The 25,562-nt window shown below is 39.9% G+C and overlaps 1 protein-coding gene across 1 annotated transcript in view; it reads right to left on the bottom strand.

Annotated features, from left to right (window-relative positions):
• LOC114645385 (galectin-4-like) overlaps window positions 1-25,562 on the bottom strand; it is a 53,467-nt gene that overhangs the window by 6,624 nt on the left and 21,281 nt on the right. The window contains exons 2-10 of the mRNA XM_028793248.2: window positions 22,892-22,980; window positions 17,367-17,568; window positions 16,645-16,776; window positions 14,834-14,860; window positions 10,396-10,413; window positions 9,742-9,771; window positions 6,172-6,189; window positions 3,980-4,015; window positions 1,872-1,901 (exon numbers count right to left, since the gene is read on the bottom strand). Coding sequence (XP_028649081.2) covers window positions 1,872-1,901; window positions 3,980-4,015; window positions 6,172-6,189; window positions 9,742-9,771; window positions 10,396-10,413; window positions 14,834-14,860; window positions 16,645-16,776; window positions 17,367-17,568; window positions 22,892-22,980 — 582 coding nt within the window. The remainder of the gene's footprint in view (window positions 1-1,871; window positions 1,902-3,979; window positions 4,016-6,171; window positions 6,190-9,741; window positions 9,772-10,395; window positions 10,414-14,833; window positions 14,861-16,644; window positions 16,777-17,366; window positions 17,569-22,891; window positions 22,981-25,562) is intronic.

Genomic DNA, 25,562 nt, shown 5'->3' with positions numbered 1-25,562 from the left:
ACTATTTCATTTATGTTAGGTAGAATGCCCAGAGGGGACTGGGCGGTCTCGTGGCCTGGAACCCTTACAGATTTTTTTTTCTCCAGCCTTCTGGAGTTTTTGTTTTTTCTGTCCACCCTGGCCATCGGACCTTACTCCTTTCTATGTTAACTAATGTTGTCTTATTTTAATTTCTTATTTTGTCTTTTATTTTTCTTCTCTTCATTATGTAAAGCACTTTGAGCTACTTTTTGTATGAAAATGTGCTATATAAATAAATGTTGTTGTTGTTGTTGTTGTGATTGCTGGAGAACAGTTAAACCAGAATTACCAATAAGGGTGTCACCAAAGCAATGAACTTCATTCATTTTCTTAGTTTGCTTAGTCCATTATGAATGTATTGGTGGTCAGTGCTTATTATGTCAGTAGTAGGCACAAGGGGATGAGGTCAGAGTATCACACTATCAGCCACATGCACTCTCACTGTATAAACTGAGTTACCATTAACCTTTCTGGAAGGGAGCACATTAAGGAGAGAGATTACAAGCAAAAGGATTTAAAACAGGACTGGAGCAGAGCCTTATGTGGTTCTGTACATAAAGTGAGAGCAAGCTGCAACAGAAGCTATTACCATCTGCTTCATTGGCATACCAATGCATTACTGTTAGTGAATTGTAGGTCAAATGAAATTTAAAGAAGTAATAAATTCAGGTGACCAAAATTGCAGTGAAGGAATCAACGACAATTTTGGAGCAGTTCCAAGTCTGACGAGTAGCAGCAAGGAGGTCATTCAACAAGCATGCACCCCTGTTGAATATTATGGTAAAGGCAGCCTCCTAAATGTGAGCAATAGCGAGACCGTATCTGATGCAGCATGGTGACCAGAATTAAACAGGACAAGAAAGTCATAGCAGCATTTGAAGCTGTGTAGAGGAGAGCAACCAAGGGCATTCCAGGACTTAAGGATTTGTCTTACTCTGACAGACTCCAAGGTTTAAATCTATTTAGTCTCGTGCAGAGGAAACACTGAGGACCTAATCCAGGTCCATTCTCAAAAGTATCAAAGTATATCCAGCTATATAGAATAGACAGGAAAAAAAAAAATCACATTAAATAAGCAAAATGCCATAAGGTGTAACGAAGCTTCATCATGTAGAAGTTTCAAAGAAAAACGTTTATGCAAAATACATTGTGATGCTGAGTCACTGTCTTGCACCCCAAAACACGAGGCCGAGTCTCAGTACTTTAGCAAAGCCAGCTTTATTTAACTTGAAACAGGAACAGCAGGGTTATTTATTGCAGTGGGAACTACCACTCTCCTACACACAGACACAGCAAACGGGCACAGTCTGGGCCAGGTCAGTGGACAACGTATACTGTTCCCTGCATTTACAATGTCCCTTGCATTACCCATTGGCGACAGGCACAAAGCGCGATCTCGATTGGCTCGTAGTTGCTTCCGCGGCACTGCAGCAAATCTGTGGTTGCGTCGGCAATGGACAAGCAGTCCACCACAGACGCAGCAGGCACACTTCAGTGTGCTGTCCCATTGGGGGTCCTAAAAGAGTTCAGAAATCTCACAGCATCTAAACACAAAAAGGAATGTGCAACGTGAAATTAAGACTCTAGGAGACAATAAGGGAGCTCAAGTAGCCCTTAGTGAACTCTTGCCATAAAGTTTGGCTTCACTGAATTAGCTTCTTAATGCTTAAGACCTCCTTGTGTTCTGCTGATATTGGGAATCAAAAATATTTCAAAATGAGGACTGCACTAAAATTTAATTTAAATCCAGCTAGCTGAAATTCTAAGCAGAATGAATGTTTCTCAAGCCCTCTTCCTACTAAAGGCTGATATCAACAGGATCAGCATGTTGGTGGGTTGCACATACTTACCGGATTAGAGATTGCTGGACTACTCATAATCTGGAAGAAATTGGAGAAAAATGTTAATCCAGTGCTCGTTTTTTTTTTTAAATCCCAAATTCCTATTTGCACATTTGGCCAACACACACCAAGCTGGTGAGGTGCTCTGGCAGACTGAATCTCCCATCATAGGTTGCGTAAAATACCACAAAATAACAGGTGGTGGGGAGGAAAACAGCCTAGTTTCCTTTTGCATATACGTTCATCACTTGGTTTCAGATGTGAGTTTGCAACAGAGAAACTCCCTAAAAAATGTTTGAGTTGTAAAAGTTTTTGGGTAGTTCAAAGAAAAAGATTGCTCTGTAAAGGATTTGGCACAAACATCTGTTTTGGCTCAGTAGATTTCTCAATAATCTGTCTTTTGGAAATTGAACATGGCTAAACGCAGCTCACAATAAGATAAAATGACACTCTTTGACAAAAGCTGTAATGTAGTGAGGCAATTAAACCGTAATTCAAAATTAGTCTTGGAGGAGATCCTGCTCTGGCTAGTACAAAATTTGTATGTGCTGATAAATGTGTCCTCCCATCAGCCCCAGTGCACTCCTGTCAGTTGATGAGAATTGGACACCTGTGTCAGCACTAGTTTTTGGGTTGACCCACTCCATTACCATTCTCCCCAATATGGGGAGGGCAACATATTTTATGAAAATTCAGCTGTTTTGGTATGATTGGTGAATAAACAGATTATAAATAAAATGACAGATTAGCCACCATTTGCTATTTTTACAAAACATTTCCACTGATTCATATACATGCAGCCATGCCTAAACATTACATTGGCACCCATTTCACACAAAACTAAAGTATACAAGTGTCGGTAAATGGTATTTCAGTATCAGGAGTGTAATATCTCTCTATTATAATAAAAAAATCTTGGGAAGAGAGACGAGAGGCGACTTTCTCAGAGAGACGACCCTTTCACGTCTTGCGAGACGAGACTTTGTGCCAAGATATTTAACCACACCTGGGGCCAGAAATACAAGATAGTAGATGACAAAGTAGAACTTCATAAAGAATTCAAAAACGTTGGCACGATACACATGCAGAGCAGGTTAGAGATAATGGAAGTAGGAAAATTCAAGTGTCTCAAAACAAATGATAGTAAAGATTGCATTAGTACAAACCAATGGAACTTATTACTCAAATAACGGAACAGCGAAAAGAGATTTAAAAGAAGAAGTCAGACTTTTAGATCGTCTATTTTGTGTTGCCATCAGGGAAAAGTGTTTCTTCTCAATGAAGAGGTGAATCCGCAAGAATTAAAAGATTTGGTGAAAGTGTAATAACGCGAGAGAAAACTTCAAGCCCCATGAAACAACACTTTATGCAAAGAGATTTGGAAAAGTTCCGTCCACATCTAAAACATTTACAACCACGCACACGGTTCAATCATTTCTCATTTGTGTGAATGCGATTGTCAGACAGTTCGTGTAAAGAGAAAAACGATATTCACTCACAGGCAGTTATACGTTGTATTGTCACAATGTAATTCCAAACATGGAATCAAAATACAATGCGATATTGACGAAAAGCTAAAAGCGAAGAGAGATCGAATAAATGGACATAGATGATATGACAGAAGTATGTAGATATTGTGTGGCTTTAAAGTTTAAGTCGGAGACTTGTAGATCATCTAATTTGTGTTGCCGTCAGGGAACAGTAGTGTTTCTTCCCAATGAAGAGGCCTAGAATTAAAAGTTTTGGTGTTTGGTGAAAGTGAAATCCACATACGCGAGCAGCAAAGACACATATTTGCTGGCGCATGGCGCAGGCCGGGGGGTTGGCAAGCGAAGCCCCCTAGTCAGGTTTAAAAATAAGTTAAAGACCAACAGCCAAATGCAACTATTTTGCTTCTTCAGAATTTTGGGTTTTGAAGATGTTCAACCTTTATGTTGTCACAAGGGCTGTGTGTATGACATCAGATTGGCAACCATCCTGCTCTGTCACTTGTGAAAGCAATGTTTAATTTGTTCACAGAGGATGGATCTGTATCAGTGTGGCCAAGATATGAAAAGAAACCCACTACAGAGTGTGCAAAAAGCTCAAAAGTTGATACAAAATGGACTTATACTTACCATGAGGTTTTCTCCTTGATAGCCAGGCATTCCACCCTAAAACAGTACAAAGTAGATAATTAGGGAAGTAATTGGTCAGTATGAGTAAAGAAAGAAATGCAACACAAACTACAAATGGAACATCTTTGGAATATAGGTGAATACTACTACATACACACTGCTAATGCCAATTAATGACCTTTACAACATGGCAAAATATAAACCCTTGAACCCATCCCTTATAAAACATTTGTATGTTAACAGTTCACTCCAGTCCATTAATATGAATCATAATAAAAAGAAGACATGTTTAAAGTGCATCACCAAGACAAGCCTCCATACTCTTGCAATCTTTGCTTTGACTAGTCATAGGCATCACAGTTTCTGTATTTTAAATCTGATTTCACTGGATAGTCTTGTGTTCTTTGGTCTTTCTGCAAATCACAAGGGCATCCAATATCAGTTTACTTTGGGGCAGCTGCTAGTTTCCAATATTCAAGGACCAGCAATCTGATTGTCTAACCATAAACTGTTTCAACAAGTTCAGATGACCCATCGTAGAATGGTTTGGTGTTGCCATCTTTTCTGTTTAAATTAATAAAGTACAAAATACATGGCAGCACTTAAATTGATAACCGCTTTGAAAAAAAAAAAAAAAAAAAAAAAAAAAGGTAAAATGAGCACTCAAGATTGTGTGTGTGGTAAATTTCCAACACCCTGCCAACCTTTTCACCTTTCTTCCCACCTCCCAGTAAGGAGGACCTCCACTTCCCATTCGATAAAAATTCAAAAGGGTCCATCTGGAGTGGTCTTCTTCCACATGTTCAGTCATAACAGATTGTAATGCCTCTATGTGGAGTCCTAACTTATGGTACATATCCTCACAGGTGGCGCAGTGGTAGTGCTGCTGCTTTGCAGTAAGGAGACTGTGGTAGATTGTGGGTTCTCTTCCCGGTTCCTCCCTGTGTGGATAGTGCTTTGAGTACTGAGAAAAGCGCTACATAAATGTAATGAATTATTATTTTTATATCAGGTGAATCTGCTTTAAGAGAGGGAGAGTTTACGACATGACCATATGTCTGAACTGTAAATTAAACAAAATCAATCCCATGAAAGGCTTTTTTCATTAACATATGTGGACATAAGATTTGATCTTTCACCACCATGCTTTACAGTTGGTATTGGGTTCTTTGGGCAAAATGGTGCATTTAGTTTTCCCCCAAACTTGGGATCTAGTACTGTGGTCATACAACACTTTGCCATGTCCATCCAGAGAACATTATTCCAGCAGTCTAGGTCTTCAGAGCAAGACTAAGGTCTGCCCATGACAATTTTTTTCCTGGACCATGTAGATTAGTGCAGTCTCTTTCAATGGTAGACTCAATGGTAGACTTTGGCATCAACTGTGCCAAGATCTACCCTGAGGCCATATGATAAACATTCTGGTGATCTAAGAGACTTCTTTCAGAACTTTGTATTCTGGTCTTTGTCTAAGCTTTTTGGGATGGCCTAGGCAGGACAAGTTGGCAGCGGTTTGAAAACTTCTTTCTGTAAACCCCAGACAGCCCTTGATCTCAGCATGGTGGCAACATGTCAAAGCACACTAAATGTCTGAGTTAGTTTAAATAAGACTGGTTCAGACAAGATTCTCTATAATGATTTTCTAGTCATCTGCACTCGATTCTAATTCTAGGTATTCAGGTGAAATGAAAAGGTTGAATCCCGCTCCCATGCAAAATTTGTTTATTTAAATTATACAAGGAATCTCAAACTGTAAATGTGGCATGGTGCTTGCTATATTATTCACCTTTAACTATAGATGCTGTTCAGATGAAGAAGGACTCTTCACAAGTCCACATTTGTTAAAAGTAAAAACATTTTATAGGGTGTACTTTATCACATAACTATAAACAACATCACTGCAGATTATTCTGGGGCACTCAGAATTCACATAGCAACAATAACTGGACATTTGGCAACAGTAACTGGGCACTCAGCAACTGGCACAAAAACCCGAGATGGACATAATGAAAATATCACATGATGGTAAAGGGAAAAATCTGAACAAACATTTTTTCATTAAAAACATGCTGGAAAAAAAAGTCAAATGGCTGCTGCAGCACATTAGGTGCTGGCAGAACTGGTCACACAAGTTCTGGTTTTCAAACTGCAAGGCTCTTGTTTTTCCTGCTAAAAGACAAAATGCAGCTCACCTGATATGCTGGCTGACCCTGGGAATGAAAAGAAAAAAAGCAGGATTAAAACACTAAAATAAAAAAAATATTCTATCAATAATGATACTTAATAACTCAGGATATGTCAGAATACTGGGAACACCAAAGGCTGAGCGGCAGTAGTTCATGACAAGAGCTTTTTATTCTGCCCCAGATTTGTCCATTCAACATTTTACACACACACACACACACACACACACACACACACACACACACTTTGCCACATAAAGTGTGTTATAAAATGAACTTTTTTCCCCAAAAATTATCCCCATTCTAAGCAGCAAGATATATGGTACCAGGGTCTATAGGTGAATGAAAAAGCCTTAAACTTACCAATTAGATCTACCTTGAAGGTTTCAATTTAAGAAAATACATATTTCATGTTTAGAAGGCATCTGAGATTTTATTTCTTTGGAAGTATTTTCCTTGAGATAAGAATACCTTAAATCCTACTTTATTCGTTAGCTTGGTTACAGCCACCATCATGGATGGAATTAGGACAACTCCAACAAGCCCCTAGTTTATTACACTCTGCTTATTATATTGATATACTCTGCTCCACAATTCTACTTTTTCCCCAGTTATATTCTGTCATGGCAAGTAATATCAGACAGGGGTGTGATGAAATCACTTTTTCCAAATCAATGCTGATTTTTCACTTGTTACATTCAATATTTGACAGCCGACAGAAAGGGATTCTGAAGTGAACAAATTACACTGCATTGTGTTTTTAGTAAAAAAAACTCCAAACACCACACAACCTTTGTGCCCTTGCCCCCTTCTTAAAACTTGGCTATGCGGTTTGCAGTATGTAATTCAAACACGTGCATCAATACTCCAACATTTTTGGCCTGAAAGAAGGATGTATTTGCTATATGATAAGGGTTTTTCTTAATAGCAGAAATAATATATATTAATATCCCCATTTATATAATTAACTAGGGGGCTTTGCCTCCTGCTCTCCAACCTCTGGCCTGCACTACTCACCAGCCACTTTGCATCTCTAGCGCTTGCATATGTGGATTTCACTTTCACCAAACAACAAGTCTTAATTCTTGCAGATAAGCCTCTTCATTGGGAAGAAACACTACTTTTCCCCGATGGCAACACAAATTCAATACTGATTCTCTGTGCAAGAAAGGACAGAGCCGCCTGTACTTCCTTAGAAGACTGGCATCCTTCAACATCTGCAGTAAGATGCTGCAGATGTTCTATCAGATGGTTGTGGCGAGTGCCCTCTTCTACGCAGTGGTGTGCTGGGGAGGCAGCATTAAGAAGAAGGATGCCTCACGCCTGGACAAACTGGTGAGGAAGGCAGGCTCTATTGTTGGCATAGAGCTGGACGGTTTGACATCCGTAGCAGAGCAACGGGCACTCAGCAGGCTCCTATCAATTATGGAGAATCCACTACATCCATTAAACAGTGTCATCTCCAGACAGAGGAGCAGTTTCAGCGACAGACTGCTGTCACTGTCCTGCTCCACTGACAGACTGAGAAGATCATTCCTCCCCCAAACTATGCGACTCTTCAATTCCACCAGAGGGGGCAAACGTTGAACATTATTCAAGTTATTGTCTGTTTTTTACCTGCATTTTTTATTACTCTAATATTTTTTGCTGCTGGAGTATGTGAATTTCCCCTTGGGATTAATAAAGTATCTATCTATCTAATTAGACAATCTACAAGTCTCCGACAAAGTTTAAATCCAAATAATACATTCAATCTCTTTTCACTGTTCAGTTATTTCACCGTATAATAATTTCCGCTTGCTTGCGGTAATGTGATCTTTACTATCTTTTTTTTGATAGTTTCATACTTCCATTATCTCTAACCTGCTCTGCATGTGTACCGCACCAACATTTTTGAACCTCTTTACGACGTTCTACTTTGGCATCTACTCTTATTTCCAGTCCCGGATGTGGTTAGATCTCTTGGCAGTAAGTCTCGTCTCGCAGGACTTGAAAGTATCTCTGAAAAAGTCTTGCGTCATTCCAGGATTTTTATTTATTATTATATTAATATCCGGAAAGTATTCACAGCGCATCACTTTTTCCACATTTTATGTTACAGCCTTATTCCAAAATGGATTAAATTCATTTTTTCCTCAGAATTCTACATGCAACACCCCATAATGACAACGTGAAAAAAGTTTGAGGTTTTTGCAAATTTATTTAAAAAAAAAAAAAAAAAAAAAAAAAAAAAGGTACATCCTGTTTCCCCTGATCATCCTTGAGGTTTCTACAGCTTCTTTCTCTAGACTCTTCCTAGAGCTGGCTGGCCATCTAAAACTGAGTGATCGGGGGGTGGGGTGGGGGGAGAAGGGCCTTAGTCAGAGAGGTGACCAAGAACTACAATGGTCACTGTCAGAGCTCCAGAGAACCCTCTGTATAGAGAGAAGAACTTTCCAGAAGGACAACCATCTCTGCAGCAATCCACCAATCAGGCCTGTATGGTAGAGTGGCCAGACGGAAGCCACTCCTTAGTAAAAGGCACATGGCAGCCCGCCTGGAGTTTGCCAAAAGGCACCTGAAGGACTGTCAGACCATGAGAAAGAAAATTCTCTGTTCTGATGAGACAAAGATTGAACTCTTTGGTGTGAATACCAGGCGTCCCGTTTGGAGAAAACCAGGCACGGCTCATCACCAGGCCAATACCATCCCTACAGTGAAGCATAGTGGTGGCAGCATCATGCTGTGGGGATGTTTTTCAGCAGCAGGGACTGGGAGACTAGTCAGGATAAAGGGAAAGATGACTGCAGCCATGTACAGAGACATCCTGGATGAAAACCTGCTCCAGAGCGCTCTTGACCTCAGACTGGGGCGACGGTTCATCTTTCAGCAGGACAACGACCCTAAGCACACAGCCAAGATATCAAAGGAGTGGATTCAGGACAACTCTGTGAATGTCCTTGAGTGGCCCAGCCAGAGCCCAGACTTGAATCTGATTGAACATCTCTGGAGAGATCTTAAAATGGCTGTGCACCAACGCTTCCCATCCAACCTGATGGAGCTTGGGAAGTGCTGCAAAGAGGAATGGGCGAAACTGGCCAAGGATAGGTGTGCCAAGCTTGTGGCATCATATTCAACAAGACTTGAGGCTGTAATTGCTGCCAAAGGTGCATCAACAAAGTATTGAGCAAAGGCTGTGAATACTTATGTACATGTGCTTTCTCATTTTTATTTTTAATAAATTTGCAAAAACCTCAAGTAAACTTTTCACATTGTCATTATGGGGTGTTGTGTGTAGAATTCAGAGGAAAAAAATGAATTTAATCCATTTTGGAATAAGGCTGTAACATAACAAAATGTGGAAAAAGTGATGCGCTGTGAATACTTTCCAGATGCACTGTATATAATAGATATATACCATGATTATAAAGAAATATCCTTAGTTTGAAAAATACTGCACTTATCTTTGAAATGAAAGTGGACCCTGCTCAGGCACCTACATGGTAAGCCCACAGATGGACATTTGAAGGTCTACAGTAAAATGTCACAGATCTTTACAGTTTAAAAAAAAAAAAAAAAACAAACTTGAAAATGGCTCACAGAAAAGGATGTAACATTCATCATCTGACCCTAGAGAGGAAACAAAAACAGTCAGTGAAAAACAAACACAAACTGGCAGCAAGCCCCCAGATAGACCCCACAAGCTGCTAACACACAACGTGTTTCTAGTTGATAGGCTGACAATGTGATTTTAACTTGTGTGTCCAGTTATTGTCTGTGCGCGATTTTTTCTCCTGGACCAGCAGACTTAATCTTGTATGCTGGGTTCACCAACAGAATCAGAAGTGGAAGCAGACACTAGCTGTTATATATATATTTTTTTTTTTTTTTTTGCAGGTATACAGCATAGGAATTCTAAAATCCTAAGGGTTTAAAATGTCAATAGGTAAATCTTTCAGGAGGACTTCCAGTGACCTCTGTGTCTGGACTATTCCATTCACTTCTCTAGTTTGATTTGAATGGATCAGTGAAAAACCTTTAGAGTCGACTGGGCAGACTGCAAGTTCCAAGGAGAGAACATATAGCCATCAGTTAGCGAGCGACAAACTGCCTTCACACTTCATAAATCCACCATGGCCAAACCCCACTTAATCCAATTCAGGACCACATTAAGAGTTATGGAGTGGCACACAGGACCACAAAGGACAGTCATACCAACCCACGTGCAAATCTAATTGATAAATTCTGACATACCTGATAACCTGGCTGACCCTGACAAAGACAAAAAAAAAAAAAAGTGCATTAGAATTTGTACACGAAAAAAGGACAAACTTATTTAACGACTCCAAACAACAATGGTTGGGCTGCACCCACAGCCTGGGCCCTGACTTAGGTTTACTTTTGATTTTTTTTTTTTTTCTTATTTTGGAATTACTTTTCATGTGTTTGGTTTTATGAAATTTGCCAAGATTGCCGTGTTTATGTACTACTCAGGTATTGTGCATTTAAGTTGATTGAATATTTTGTGTTTTGTAGGTGGGACCCCAAAGAGACAGTGACACCATGACATCACAACTGCCTTCCACCTTTATATTCAGCTGGAGGAGTGAGTCCCAGTAGACTGGGAGAGCTTGTGGAGCAGAGATCTTTCTGCAAGTGCTGTACTCGATTTTTTAAAATTTTGCTGCTGTTTACTGGATTGGGGATTTGGATTTGTTTGCTAAGATTGCCTATTTATGCACATCTTTTGCCTCATTTTGACTATTGTTGCTTTGCTTCGCCATTTTTTGCATTTTGTTTATATAGCTAAATTCTTTATAAAGATAGTTCCAGTGTATCAGCCTGGGGACACACTACCATTATATCCTTTCATTCCATTATGTAAATGAGCAGCTTCAGAGCCACCTGCAAGGGAGCCTAAAAAAAACACACCAGATCTGTCAAAATTTGCAATTTTATCCAACTTAATGTTGTTAAAGCTACCAGTGCTTTTATGGATAGTCAACAACTTAAGAGAATGAAGTGAGCATGAATCCACTGGGTTAGCACTGGCAAGCAACATGCTACAAAACAGTTTTGAGATGTCAAAAGTTTTGCAGTTTCCCTTTTCCGTTAGACATTTTTGAAAAATTTAAAAGTGGTTTTAGTAAGTTTAAATCTGGTGCCACCTTTTGGGCCCACACAGGCCTAATAGCCAGTTTGAGTTTGGGATCTGGCTGCTTGGGGTTAGGGTCTGTTTCTGAAGCTGTTCTGTGAGGTCCTGGTCAGTTTTTAAATTGCTCAGAGGCCTGCTCACCCCTAAAAGACATTTTGTGTTGCTGCATCACAATACTAAAAATAAAAAAAGTTACCTTCCTTTATTTGAAGGAATACTCCACCCAAATATTTTATATTACTTACCCCATGTAGTTTACAGTGATGGCCAAGAAAAGAATGCAATCTCCTGGCTTCAAGCAGAATGAGAGAAAAGGTGTATAAGAGATAGAGATATGATAGAACACGGTAGTGACTAATGCTATACAATGGCCAATGTAAAGGAAAAACATTCTTATACTAATGTCACAATCAACATGTCCATTACCCAGTTGTAAGCTGAACATGTGCAAAACACTTGTATTTTTTGCTAAAGTACTATTAAGAGGTATTGCTGGAAAAATTAAACATTGTAAACAAGAACATAAAATTCCCAAAATACTCTAGTTTTGAACTGAAGACTCTTGTCCAATGAATGAGGAGGAAAGACAGATCTTCAATTCAAAAACCATGGTAGTATGGGAATGTGTATTCTTGTTTGATATATGCTGCTTTTGCCAGAACTTAAAAAAAAAAAAAAAAAAAAAAAACAGACCTGTGGATTACGTGACAGTAACGTGAAGTTTTTTCCATAGATGTTTTTCATATCATTTGCAGTTGTGCAGCATGGATTGCCATTTAATGGTTATATCATAAGTTTTTTTCCTCTGGTTACACATGAACACATGGCATTAAAAATTTCTCAGCCATCATTCCAAACTAAATGTGGTAACTTTTTATATATATATATATATATATATATATATATATATATATATATATATATATATATATATATATATATATATATATATATATATATATATATATATATATATATAAAACAATCACTTTTGGGTGGAGTATTTAACCTTTTGCAAGGTCTGTTCATCAGATGTGACCCAACTTTGCATTTGAAAATCAGTGAATGCACCATTAATGTCATCTGTTCCAAAAGTTTGGATCCTTGGTACTATAGGATTGAATGGTCAATCATAGGAAATATGATATATAATGTCCACGGAACTTAGAAGGGGTGTCCAAATCTGCTCAAAAAAGCCCTGTAATGCTGACCCAAAGCAGTACACCTTACAGATGTGCAATGGTCCTTTTATCCAATTAAATTAAATTTAATAAAGTTTAAGTCACAAAGATGTAGTTTTCATTATTCTACAACTCGGGTCAAAGTTGGATTACACTATTTTGAGAGTATTGCTACATTATATTACAGGATATTAGGTTCTGCTATGTTACCTCATAAATTATGTTCTATTACAATATGTTGTGAACAATGGCAGGTTAAATGATTCACTTCAGGTCACAGAGTGTGAAGATCTTAAGTTGGCCTAAAATCATCTCAGCTACAAGTGGGCTCCATCAATTTGAATGAGTCCAGTCCGATTCATGCAGAGTGAATTGGCCCTTACTCAATTCATGAGATTTTCAAAAAGAGATCTTGATATTTAACACACAGATGTCATTTTTAATTTACAAAGTGTGATCCCACAATTAATGGTTAACTCATCCCATTTTGTTTACTTGTATTTACCCATAAAAATGAAACCATTCATTTATTATGCTTTTCTCAGGTTCTCTGAATTATGGTAGTCCTCTTTATAAGCAGGTGCTTTTTGAGCTTGTTGATTGGAATTATATCTTTGCAGTGGGGTCCTCATTCACATCTTGGACCTCATATTCTCCTCCATTTACAGTTCAATTTAAAAGGCTTGTTTGGAGTCTTTGGTTCTTTGACCACTGTTTGTAATTCATTCATTTTAGTTGGGCAGCCAGTCTGGTTTTTGGCATTCATAAGAATAAAATCACTTCAGTATTTTTTTTTTGTCCCTCATTTCCCTTCTCACCAGTGCAAGAAAACTCCCAGATAGGATATACCATTCGACACATTTTGATGTCTAGTTATGATGGAGCTTTTATTTTTAGCTATTTTAGACTATATGATATGCAGGAAATGACACCCTTATGATAGAGTAAGCCAATTGGTGTCTTCAGCAAAAATTATCAGAAGGACTTGAAGTTGTGCATGCCACATCAACCAACCCCAGGAGGTTACAAATGGCACACAAAGGGCCAAAGTTACTTGTTTTCACAAATGTGGAGTGTTTTATACTATTTCAAGGTGGTTGATCATAAATATGTTTGATATTTATTTTCCAGTGGTCCTAGCCCTCCAACAGCCACTCCCACAAAATTTAATAAATTGCAAATTTTAAACATAAGCAAGTGGGTAATTGTTTTAGACCATTTTTAGGTCAGTGTGATTATGGTTATTTTTGATCCTTCACTAGGGACCTAGACCTCTATCAGGGGTGAAAAAATGGCAAATTCCTGTTACAATTGAGAATGTTTAGACTTTAAATATTTAAACTGAAACAAATTTGAATATTTCAGGTATTTGCTCGTTATGTACATATGCCTCACGAAGTAAATCATTACATTTCTTATGAACACCTTGAATTATGAGAGTTACGCTAATTCAATGTGGATTTATTTGGCCAGCAGTCCTGCAATTTAGTTTATCAGTTTCCTTTCTTTGGTTTATTTTTTATTCACACAAATTTTTTTCTTGACAAGGAGTGTATGCAATGCTGTATTACTTCCGATTATTATTTGTCCCTTTAAAGAAATACTCCGCCAAAAGGCGCTTTTTTTTTTTTTTTAATGTTTTAAGGACCTCATGCAATTTGTAGTGATGGTCAAGAAAATTTATCTCATGGAAGACAGATAAGTGGTCTATGGTGGCTAATGCTGGACAATAGAAAATACCAAAATCATCCATGGGAAGAAGTAGAATTACTTGTCACATAATCCACATATCAGTTATTCAGTCATATGCCCACAATGTACAGAATGTCTGCATTTTCTGCTAAAATGTTAAATAGCTCTGGAAAAAGAAAGCAGCACACAAACATGAAGTCGTTCACAGGAGTTCACATTGTAGAGTTGAAGACGGTACTCTTGACCAATGAATGAAAAAGAGTTGGAATATTTGCGGTTGTCCAGCATTTGTCACCATAGTTTCTGATATCCTAGAAGCCTTAGTCTCCATCTCCAAGAAAACAGGAGATCTCAGCTATCGGTACATACTGCATAGGGGTAAGTAACAAAAAATTATTTTTGGGTGGAGTATTTCTGTGTGTGCCGGATTTTCTCCTAGTTTGTTTCAATTATTTTCTTTAGTTTTTTGTTATTAAGTTACATTTTTCTAATCTGTTTAAGTGAGGGCTTATTAGTCCATTGCTGGTTGTTTCTCATTTCCATGGGACAATTTTTGAGGCATTGCCTTCTTTGTTAGGCCAAATGTTCTCATGCCACAACTGTACGATTCTATATAGCTATTGGCTATGTTCCAATGTGGGAAAAGGAGGTCTGGGATACTTACTGGATAGGAAGGAATTGCTGGTTGCATCTGCATGGATAAGAAAAAAAAGGCCTGATCAGAATGACAAGAAAAGCCTCCAAGAGTCCACCCCTCTGCATACTGAACTTGTATGGCAAAGCATAGTGAAGCCCATCATGGGTACAAGGTATGAATCACCAAGAAGCACACTGGTTTAAGGCCTCCTCCATTCATGCACACAAACAAACCACCCCCATATCCTAAGCCTATCAATTCAAGAGATACATAGGAGGAAAAACAAAAGCTCAGAGAGACACATGCACATGCAAACTCCTCACAGGACAGACAATATATAAAGAGTGGAACTTTGAGGCAGCAGCGCCAACCACCCTACTGCCCACCTCCACAGATCACTGAATTCCAGATACCTTGACAAGTAAGACTGAGCTGTGGCTCCAGTCAACCTTTACATTTTCACATATGCAATAACATTTTCAAATCCATTTCACCCAAATAAGGGTGCAGGGGACCTTGTCAATCACAGAAACAGGACATATTCACACAACTACAGTCCAACTCTTTGGATGATAAATTAGACTGGACTGCCAATACTGATGCTCTGTGTAAGAAAGAACAGAGCCGGTTATACTTCCTTAGAAGGCTGGCGTCCTTCAACATCTGCAATAAGATGCTGCAGATGTTCTATCAGACGGTTGTGGCGAGCGCCCTCTTCTATGCGGTGGTGTGCTGGGGAGGCAGCATTAAGACGCCGCACGCCTGGACAAACTGGTGAGGAAGGCAGGCTCTATTCTTGGCATGGAGCTAGACAGTTTGACATCTGTGGCAGAGCGACGGGCGCTGAGCAGGCTCCTATCAATTATGGAAAATCCACTGCATCCACTAAACGGTGTCATCTCTAGACAGAGGAGCAGCTTCAGCGACAGACTGCTGTCACTGTCCTGCTCCACTGACAAACTGAGAAAATCGTTCCTCCCTCAAACTATGCGATTCTTCAATTCCACCTGGGGGGGGGGTAAACATTAACATTATACAAAAGATATTGTCCGTTTTTTACCTGCATTTTTATCCATCCATCCATTTTCCAACCCACTATATTCCTAACTACAGGGTCACAGGGGTCTGCTGGAGCCAATCCCAGCCAACACAGGGCACAAGGCAGGAACCAATCCCGGGCAGGGTGCCAACCCACCACAGGACACACACAAACACACTAAGCACACACCAAGCACACACTAGAGCCAATTTAGAATTGGCCAATCCACCTAACCTGCATGTCTTTGGACTGTAGGAGGAAACCAGAGCGCCCAGGAGGAAACCCACGCAGACACGGGGAGAACATGCAAACTCCTCGCAGGGAGGACCTGGGAAGCGAACCCAGGTCCCCAGATCTCCTAACTGCGAGGCAGCAGCGCTACCCACTGTGCCACCGACTGCATTATTATCAATCTTTAAATTAATATGGTTTTTTTTTATCAGTAAGGTGCTGCTGGAGTATGTGAATTTCCCCTTGGGATTAATAAAGTATCTATCTAATGTATCAAGACTTCATTTTGAAAAAAAAATAAATTGGAGTCCCATCATCTGCAGTCTCTCAAAATGACAATGACATCCGTTTGGGTTAGCAGGGCGATCTTAGGAGTCTTAGAGCAGTAGTGCACCATCTGGCACTGGAGTCATCACATCTTGGCTGTTCATCTTTTGTCTGAGGTGGTTGGTCTCAAAGTGAAACAGAAGCCTATTGAAGCAACACCAAGCTAAAGACAGGAACTAAACCTAGATTGAATGCTGGCTCCACCCCGGCGCATGAGCCCCGCTCAATCCCGGTAACTCACCCCTCCACTCCAGCCTCCACCAATGATGTTCAGGGTGTGGATGATGACATCACCTCCGATTTCCAAGGTGTCTACTTGCTCAAAAGGAATGCGGTGCTGGAAGAAGTACAATTGCTCTCTGTTGACATTGACCTATAAAGACACCAAAGGCTCCAAAATGAATACCATGACAGTCAGAGGGGTCAAGGGGGATGTCACCTGTGTTTTCTCAGTGTATGTTAATCCCTCCCCAACCCTGCTCCAAAACCCTAAGACACAAGTGTTTTGTTACTTGTCAACATTTCAGTTTCCCAGTTTTCAGGGCTTAAGTACTACAGACATGGCAGCTCGCACCAACAGGGTAACATGAATGGCGTCATCCAAATATTTTAGCTTATACTCTGCCTAATTCAAGCCAGACTTGCAGGTTATATTCCAGTTTAACAGCACTGCTTGGGACATTGGATGTGACAGGCAGTGGTAAACTGACACCATATCAGCCACGATGAGAGATCATGTGTGTGGACTGATGCATCTTGGATGTATAAAATTATGTCACCTTAGGAACGGAAACTCCTAACAGTGGCATAGTGAACTGTGTTTAGCAAAGGTCTGGCACGGCTTTTGCCCTCCCAATAAGTAGTCACCCTACAAAAAAAAAAAAAGGGGGGGACAGATAAGGAAAGGGAGCACTTGAAAAGAAGATCATAACTGGTTAGCTCTCACTGCCTCAAGTGACGTACCTGGTAACCCTCCGGGTTCACAATGATCACCATCTCAAATTCCTCTCCCTTCCTGAAGGGCAAATGCGCCTTCTCCTCAGACTGCCAATATCCACCCTGGAAGGAGTTGAACACCACCTTGTCCCATAGCTGAATGCGGGGATTAAAGTGCAAAGCGATGTCACAACCGCTAAAGCTGCCACATTGAAGATTCACATGGAAACTGGAAGGGAGAGGGGAAAAAAATTGCTTTCTTTTAACTTTAAAAGGTTATCACCACAAGTGGTATAAAAAGTTAGGTGTGAACGCATCGTTACTCAGCAGACTTTATTCCTCATCGGCGATAGTCTGTGGCTGGTGGAATAGTGTTGTGATGTATTTTGAGAGGGATGTGAGTGGACATGAGCACAAGTGAAGGATGAAACAAGCAGCCAGCCGGAGGACCTGCAGTATGGATGTACAAATTAGTGGAGCGGCACAGGGCCAGATGAATCATTGTTGGAGTGGCTGCAGAGACACGGGGGTGGGTGTGTGCATGTGGTAGTATTAGCTGGGATGGCGATCACAGGCAGATGACAAGGGAGGAAATAAAACCCTGGGAGAGGCCATTCAGCCCATCAAGGATTGCCAGTCCTGTCCTTTAATTTTTCCAAAACATGAAGTTTCATTCTGAAGATCCCTGCTACCATTTAATGAACTACTTGGTAACGTATTCCATGCATCTATAGTTCTCTAAACTTACTAAGGTATGTGCAAGATTAACCCTTAACAAAATTTCCAACTGTGATCCCAGGTTCTTGCTGATCTCCTCTTAAAGTAACAGTCTCAATCCACCGAAATAATACCCTCTAATTTTAAACAATTCAAAAATGTCACATCTTAATATCTGTTTGAAATGAAAAGGTTTAGCTCTTTCAGTCGTTCTTCATAAATTACAGGGTGTCTCCAAATTAGAGATGGGCTTGGTGTAGCAAGGAATATACCAGAGGCGGGGACTGCATATCTCATATTCATGGGATTGTGTCAAGGTTTCCCCGAATCCCAGATAAAGCAGCCCCCCCACCACACCATAGTTTGCATTGGACTATTGGCAAAGGGATTGTGCAATAATTTGCTTGGATGGGTGGATATTCCCAATGTATTAGGTATTAAAAAAAAAAAAAAAATTAAATCCCTATTCTTTGGTTGCAGAATTTAGAAGTTCAAGAAGCTACTTATATGAAGATTTTTTGACAAGTGAATGCATAATAAAATTGCATTTTTTCCACAAGTTTGAGAATGGGCAGATGAAAAAATAGTGGCATCTGGTGGTTACAGAATCATAAAAGTCAAAAGTATGAGAACATGTACAAACCCTTGCTGAAAGCAATATTTCAATCTGACAAGCACACTAAAAGGTTGTCCATACTACATTTTTAAACTTCCAAAAAAGTATTTTCAAAACACAAACCACCTCAATCCACAACAGCATTTTACATCATTTTACAATAAACATCTTTCCACACCAAAATGGCCAGACACATAGGTCATAGACCACCTATACTGGGCTTGCATACAGTATAGGATGTTTTACCCAAAAACAAATGTTCCTTGCAAGGATGGTAAAGATGCCAAACCTGGGCTTTATCGCAATAACTGTAGCAATTGCTAAATTTGCCTTTTGCATATGTATGCAGAATTCAAACTGAAAAAGTGCAATTCAGACGCATACAGCAGTGGTTCTCAAACTGTGGGGCGGGCCCCCCTAGGGGTGTGCAAAGTAACAAGGGGGGGGGACACAACAATCGAAATTTTGAAAATTACATCTATTGAAACCAAAACAAATTAACTTAAACTACATTCTGATACTAGAAAAATATCAATAAAAGTTAAATAGGTATAATAAAATATGCATCTATGATATATCATTAATTAAAAAAAAAAAAAAAAACACACAATGAACAAATTGGTATTAGTGGGCTCCTTTCAAAAAAATGTTAGGGGGGCATGTTTAAAACGGTTATGAAAACTTGGGTAGCAAATATTTAAAGGTTCAGAGATGCTGGCATACAGGTTGTGTTCCAAACAACACTATTTTATTTACCCTATACAACTCCAAGCACCTCAGACCCAGATGAAAAAGGCTTGAGCTGGAAAAACTTTTTGCCCAAGTTGAGCTCCAGTGGTGGTGGTGGTGGTGGTGGTGGTGGTGGTGGGGATGGGACAGCAGTCTGCTTTCTGCTTGTGCTGATCGATGCATTTACAAAACAAAAGATGCTAATGGAGAGGTGCAAAGGGATTAAAAGTGGGCCGGGATGAGTTTTTTTGGTAGCTTCAGGGATTCTAGAGGTAAGCAACAGAGTAAGCATCATGGAAAGCAACTCTGTGGTTGCCATGTTGGAATTGGTTATTACTGCATGGGAGAAAAACCTATCAGGAAAAGGCCACGTAACCAGGACAAACCTGTGATCAGAGTGTGCATTTTTGAAAAACTGGTTTATAATCACAGAATATAATGCAGAAGGGGCCTAAGAATGCTATGTATGTTAGTTTTCGTCAGATATGCCATCATTAAACTTCCACAATAAATTAACGTTTGTTCATTTTATTGAAGAAAGTTGTTGCACATACAAAGTGTTCATTGTGTTGAAAAGTAGAATGAATTTGTTGCTATTACAGCAAATGTCCATTCACTTTACAAACCCACCATATCCTGCTGTAGCAAAAAGGTTTGAAGTGTGCCAACTGTAATCTATGATGTTTATTTTAAAACTGAAGCCACAAACACCAGTCAACAGGATGAAACTGGCCAGGAAGATTGACAGAAACATGAGAAAGACAACCCAGGCAGGCAATATTAAAATGCTGATGGTCACTCTGGCCTTATGTTGATTCAGCAAACAACGGCTACGGCCTACAGAGGCCATGAGAACAGACTTGGCAAAATATGTAAACGTGAGTGTTTAAGAAGCCAAAAACTGACCAAATGCTGCACACCACCTTGCCAGGTCCAGTTCATATAGCGGTTATCAACCCCTGTAGAAGGCTGAATGATGAATGTACGTTCAATTGGCTTCTCTCCAGCCTGGATATGTACATATACATTAAATGAATCATACATTGTATTTTTGGGGTGGAAATTACATTTTAAGGCAAGTTAAATACATACAGTATATCTATGATGGTATCGTATTTGTCTAGTCTGATTATTTCCACCATGGTTATAAAAGGGATAAGTATGGCTCTAGTCTGTTTTGCATCAAGGAAGGACAATTCCAGGGAGCAAGTGCCCCCTGCCGGATACACCTGTGCAGTCATGAGGCAGGTGTAGCCTATCCCAGCAAGCATCAGGTGCAAGGCAGGCACAACAATTGGACAAAGTCAACCCATTGCAGAGCGAGTATAGATACACAAATAAGGGCCAGTTTAGCAATGCCAGTTGACCTAACCCGCATTTCATTGCATGTTCTCCTGGTGAGTTTCCTCCCACAGTCCAAACTCCATGAATGAACCTTGTGGGTCCTTACTGCACCACCATGCCACTGCTACAGAAAATATTTTAAGGAACCCCGGATTCAAAGTTGCATGAAGACCTTTTCCATGCGAGGGGATTTTTGCTGTGAGAATGTGAAAGATTAAGATATTCAGCTCAGTGTTTGTGGAATAGTAGGCAAAGAGAATCCTAACTGGATTTACGGAATGTGTTTGTGGAAAAGATAACTTAAAAGGGTTTAAGGAATCTGCCTACAGTCTCAATGACTGTGTTTATAAGTTCAACAATACAGCATTTACCTCATTGTCAGCTAGCCCAGACGATTGATCACTCTTTTGCACTTATGGATTCCATATTTTCTCAACATTGTCTCAGCCTAGAATTGAGCCGGTAGTTTCACACACTAATAGAATGTGGGACAGCATAAAACTTCAAAGTGGACAGAACTTTTCTGTTTGCAATCATTCTGCGGGTGAGAAGTCCAGGAGGAGGTTTTAATGGTTTAATTTAATAGAGATTTTGGGCTTCATAACCATGGACAAATGGCTCACATGTAGACAGATGCGATCTCAGTTATGTGGTTATTAACTAAGGAGTTGCATGTAATTGACAAGTGCCACCCAGAGTTTGACGCAGGTTAAAAGAGAAGGTATGTCAGTGCCGAGATGGTAAAAACAAAACGAGAATGAAGGGCTCATTTTTGAGTTTTGGCCTTGAAGTGTTCAGAGGTGAGAGTACAGGACAGGTCATATCAGCTCTGTTGGGTAATCTAAAGGGGGCAGGACTGATGGCGGAGTGGAGGGTCCAACAGATGGAGCAGATTAGGATGGAAAGAAGCCATGGAAACGGAGGTACCATTTACAGTGTAGCCACATCGTTGGGAAGGGCAAGGTGCCTTTGGGAGCTGTGGGTTACCAGCTAAGGTGGCAGTTTGGGATGCGACAGGCCGTGTTGTATGAATTCATAGGGATGTGCAGAAGAATAGATTTTAGTAGTACTTATTCACTCATTGCTTTAAATTTTGAGCATCTAAGGACACAGATTTGCTTTTATAGAACTTTTTTTTTTTTTTTTTTTTAATAAATATCCATTTATTAAATGCACTGTTGCACACTTTAATTCTCAGTGTCCTCCCCGTCTCTTTATTTGAACTGCTACATCTTGGTTATGTCTTTCTTATTTCCAAGGAATGGATGATTGGGTTGCTGCTGAAAGAACTGTTGGCAAACAGGGACCACTCACCCTTTGGTCTGAATGTGGATCCCAATATGCCAGTGCAGCAATTGGGGACACTGTGCTGTAAAAATGGAAGCATCCTTCAGAGGAAATGCAAAACCAAGGTCCTGACTCTCTGGGGTCATTAAAAAAAAAAATCCCTGAACATATTTTATAAAGAGTAGGGTGTATCCTAATATCCTGGCTAAATTGCCCTCTGTGACCTCATCCACTCTGAGCCAACTAATCATCCACTGTCTAAGTAGCTAACCGTCTCTCACTCCACCACCTAATAACGAAATGTGTGGCGAGCGTAGCGGCGCAAAATGGCTGTCATCGCAAACTTCAGCATAGTATGCCTTATCAAAGTGACACAAACTTCAATGTCTTCAGTGTCAGATGTCTCAAACCTACTGGTCCTCAATCCCATTACTTGACATCCCTGTTCCCACTCACTGACTTTCTTCACAGTATTCTAATAAAGAGAATTAATCACAAGCAATTTACACGGGGACAAACCGTGAATCGCAAAGGGCTGCAGCTACTGTGATTAAAATGATGGCATAAGTAACCAGAACTTCTGGAAAAGCAGAATGAAAATACACAAATTTTGAACTTTGCTCCAATCAACGTAGCTGAACCAGTTTCATCATTTTTGGATTAAACACCAAGGCATAGAAAACAGCAAAGAGGTTTATTAAGGATTGGAGAGCAAATAAAGGAGAATTAGATTGGAATGGAAACCCATAGACAACGTTGAACTCAGGATTGAATGAGTCAGTGCTACTGGCTGGCCAGAAGGGGGTGCTGGGGAGGCTTCTGATTTGAAGTCACTCAAGTCTGTGGCTCTGCAGCTTACCTGGAGTGGTGATGGTGGATCTTCCCATGCAGGTAGATGGACATCCCAACACGGAGGTTTCCATAAATGGGGCTGGAAAAGGGCAAAGTCTAGGAAGAATAAAATTCATAGTTATGTAAACAGTGTGAAAATATACATAATACCACAGCCCAGGTGAGAAGTCATCTTTAGTTAGAAAGGGGAGGCAGATCAGTGTTCTGTTAAAGGCCAAAAAAAAAAAAGATGGGGGGTGTGGCTTATTCAGGGATATGAACAACAAAAGGAAATTTATAGTGCGGCACTCAAAAGTTCAAGTTCAGAAAGTTGCACACTACCCGAAATAAAAATACATACAATTAATTAATTCATTCATTCATTCATTCAATTATCCAACCCGCTGAATCCGAACACAGGGTCATGGGGGTCTGCTGGAGCCAATCCCAGCCAACACAGGGCACAAGGCAGGAACCAATCCCGGGCAGGGTGCCAACCCACCACAGTAGTAAATATTTATTAAATATAAATAAATGTAGATTAGATACAAAACTAAAATTTTTTAAATAGTTGCAACTCACTTTTATATTAATATTGGGAGTGGTCTCCCCTAGACTTTCTCATATACTCCGATATGGGGATGGATATTTGAGGAGTAAACTGCAAGACGACAATGATATTTATATGTATGTATGTTATAGAACCATCAACAACAAATTAAATGAATATCGAACAATTATTAAATTGAATAAATTGGACTCTGTAGCTGCATGAATAAAAGGTAAAGTACCACTTCCGGTTAACAGAAATAGCCCAGAACTTGAAATCTACTTTTTGTACCCAATACGTGTATACAAAATTTGGATCTGAGCCTGTGGATCAGTGTGTTAGTGTGCACATTTTTTAATAAAACTTTTCCTGGTTAAAAACTTCAGCTTTGTTATTATTAGGTACTTCAAGTTTTGGTTTCCCATTTAAAATGTAGACCAAGAGTCAAGGAGGGCCGTAGTGGCTTGAGGTTTAGTTCCAACCAGATGTTTTGTTATTGGAAGGCTTGGCTTCTAATTAAATCTGATTTAAAATTTTACGGCTTGTTTTGTTGTCAGGGTTTTCTTATCTTAGATTTCTTTTCCCTTCCAAGGATATCATTCAAATGATTGATGAAGCTTCACATATGCAGAATATGGTTTAACTATTTGTTCAGCTAATAATAAAATGAGAGTTGACTGGTTTAGAGTTGGAAAATGCAAATTCAAGTGGATAAACTGGCAATTGTTCCTAATTCCTTCAAAATGGCGTAAGTCGTACCATTAGTAAAGAAGTTTCATTCAGAACAGACCATTCCTAAAAAGTGTAATCCAAAGACACACCTAAAATTTTGTTGGACATTTCAGACAGAAAGGCAGTCAGTCAACCAGCCATTATCTAACCCACTTAACACCAAACCGTGTCGCAGGTGGTGCTGGAGCTATCACAAGTAGCATAGTGCACAAGGCAGGAACAAACCCTGGACAGGGTGCCAGTTCATTGCTGGGAAAACCACCAGGCCACTTACATGGGCCAATTTAATACTGTAAGTCCGATTAACCTGCATGTCTTTGGACAGTGAGAGGAAACTGGAGCACTTGGAGGAAAGTCACACAGACACTTCCATTTTTATAGCATCTTTGATTTCTCTCCACTGTAATGTGACCCACAGTTCCCTCGGCTACTCAGAAGTAGTCAGTGCTGCTACACTTAGAAGAAAATGCCGGCAGGGATGACAGAAAGATCACTAGTTACAGATCCAGCAACTGGCCACCGCCCTGAACCGATTGGCAAAGATGACAGATGGTGGACTGGGAGCCAAACTGGCCTGGGGTCAGATTTCTAAAAACACACACACACACACACACACACACACACACACACACACACAGTATTCTGAAATATGCATGGAAATCTGCATGCGCACAATTCAGGATTTGTGCAAGACTCTACATGTACAGCAACTCTGGCCCATCCGTACACATTTTGGAAAAAGTGAGAAATTGCACCCTTGATCAAGTTGTGAAATGCAGCTAAGCCAGCTAAATGACAACCCAAACTTTAAAAGTGACGAATATGAAGTACAGACTCAAGTTTAGCTCTTTCAGGAGGGCCAAGGCAGCGTATTTGCACTGAAGAACTTGTTATATCTGTTACCTGTTGTCACTTTGCAGGATTAGAACCAATGCAGTTCCCTTGATTTGAATAAATGCATTAACTAAATACATGGATAGGATTTGCTACCTGCATACAGAACGTTCTAAATGTCATTCTACAGCCTATTTATAGTCCAATGCAGTGGTTCTTAAATTTTACAACTTGCAAATCACCCAGGAGCATCACCCAGGGGCCAATAGCCACCACCTATCTGATTAAGGGGGGTTGGGAGGTCCCCCTTGGAGAGTTGGTTTCCACTTGCACACAGTGATCCATCGTAAGGCATTTCCCCCCATTACTTTTTGAAATGTCAGGTGCATCTGAATCGCTGGTCATCTCACAACGGTTACATTGTTTAGCCTTTTGCCCTACCTGTCCACACTTAAAACATTTCATCGATTCTGATGTGAAAGACTACATAATCAAATCCACCCACTCTAAAACTTAAGGGCCACATTAAGTTCACCCTGTAAATCATTCAAAATTATGTGCACTTGTCTCCTAAAAGAAGGGA

The sequence above is a fragment of the Erpetoichthys calabaricus genome, chromosome 1 (genome assembly GCF_900747795.2).
Source record: "Erpetoichthys calabaricus chromosome 1, fErpCal1.3, whole genome shotgun sequence".
NCBI lineage: Eukaryota > Metazoa > Chordata > Cladistia > Polypteriformes > Polypteridae > Erpetoichthys > Erpetoichthys calabaricus.
The sequence above is the reverse complement of the archived record's forward strand: the minus strand, read 5'-3'. Positions and strand labels throughout refer to the sequence as shown.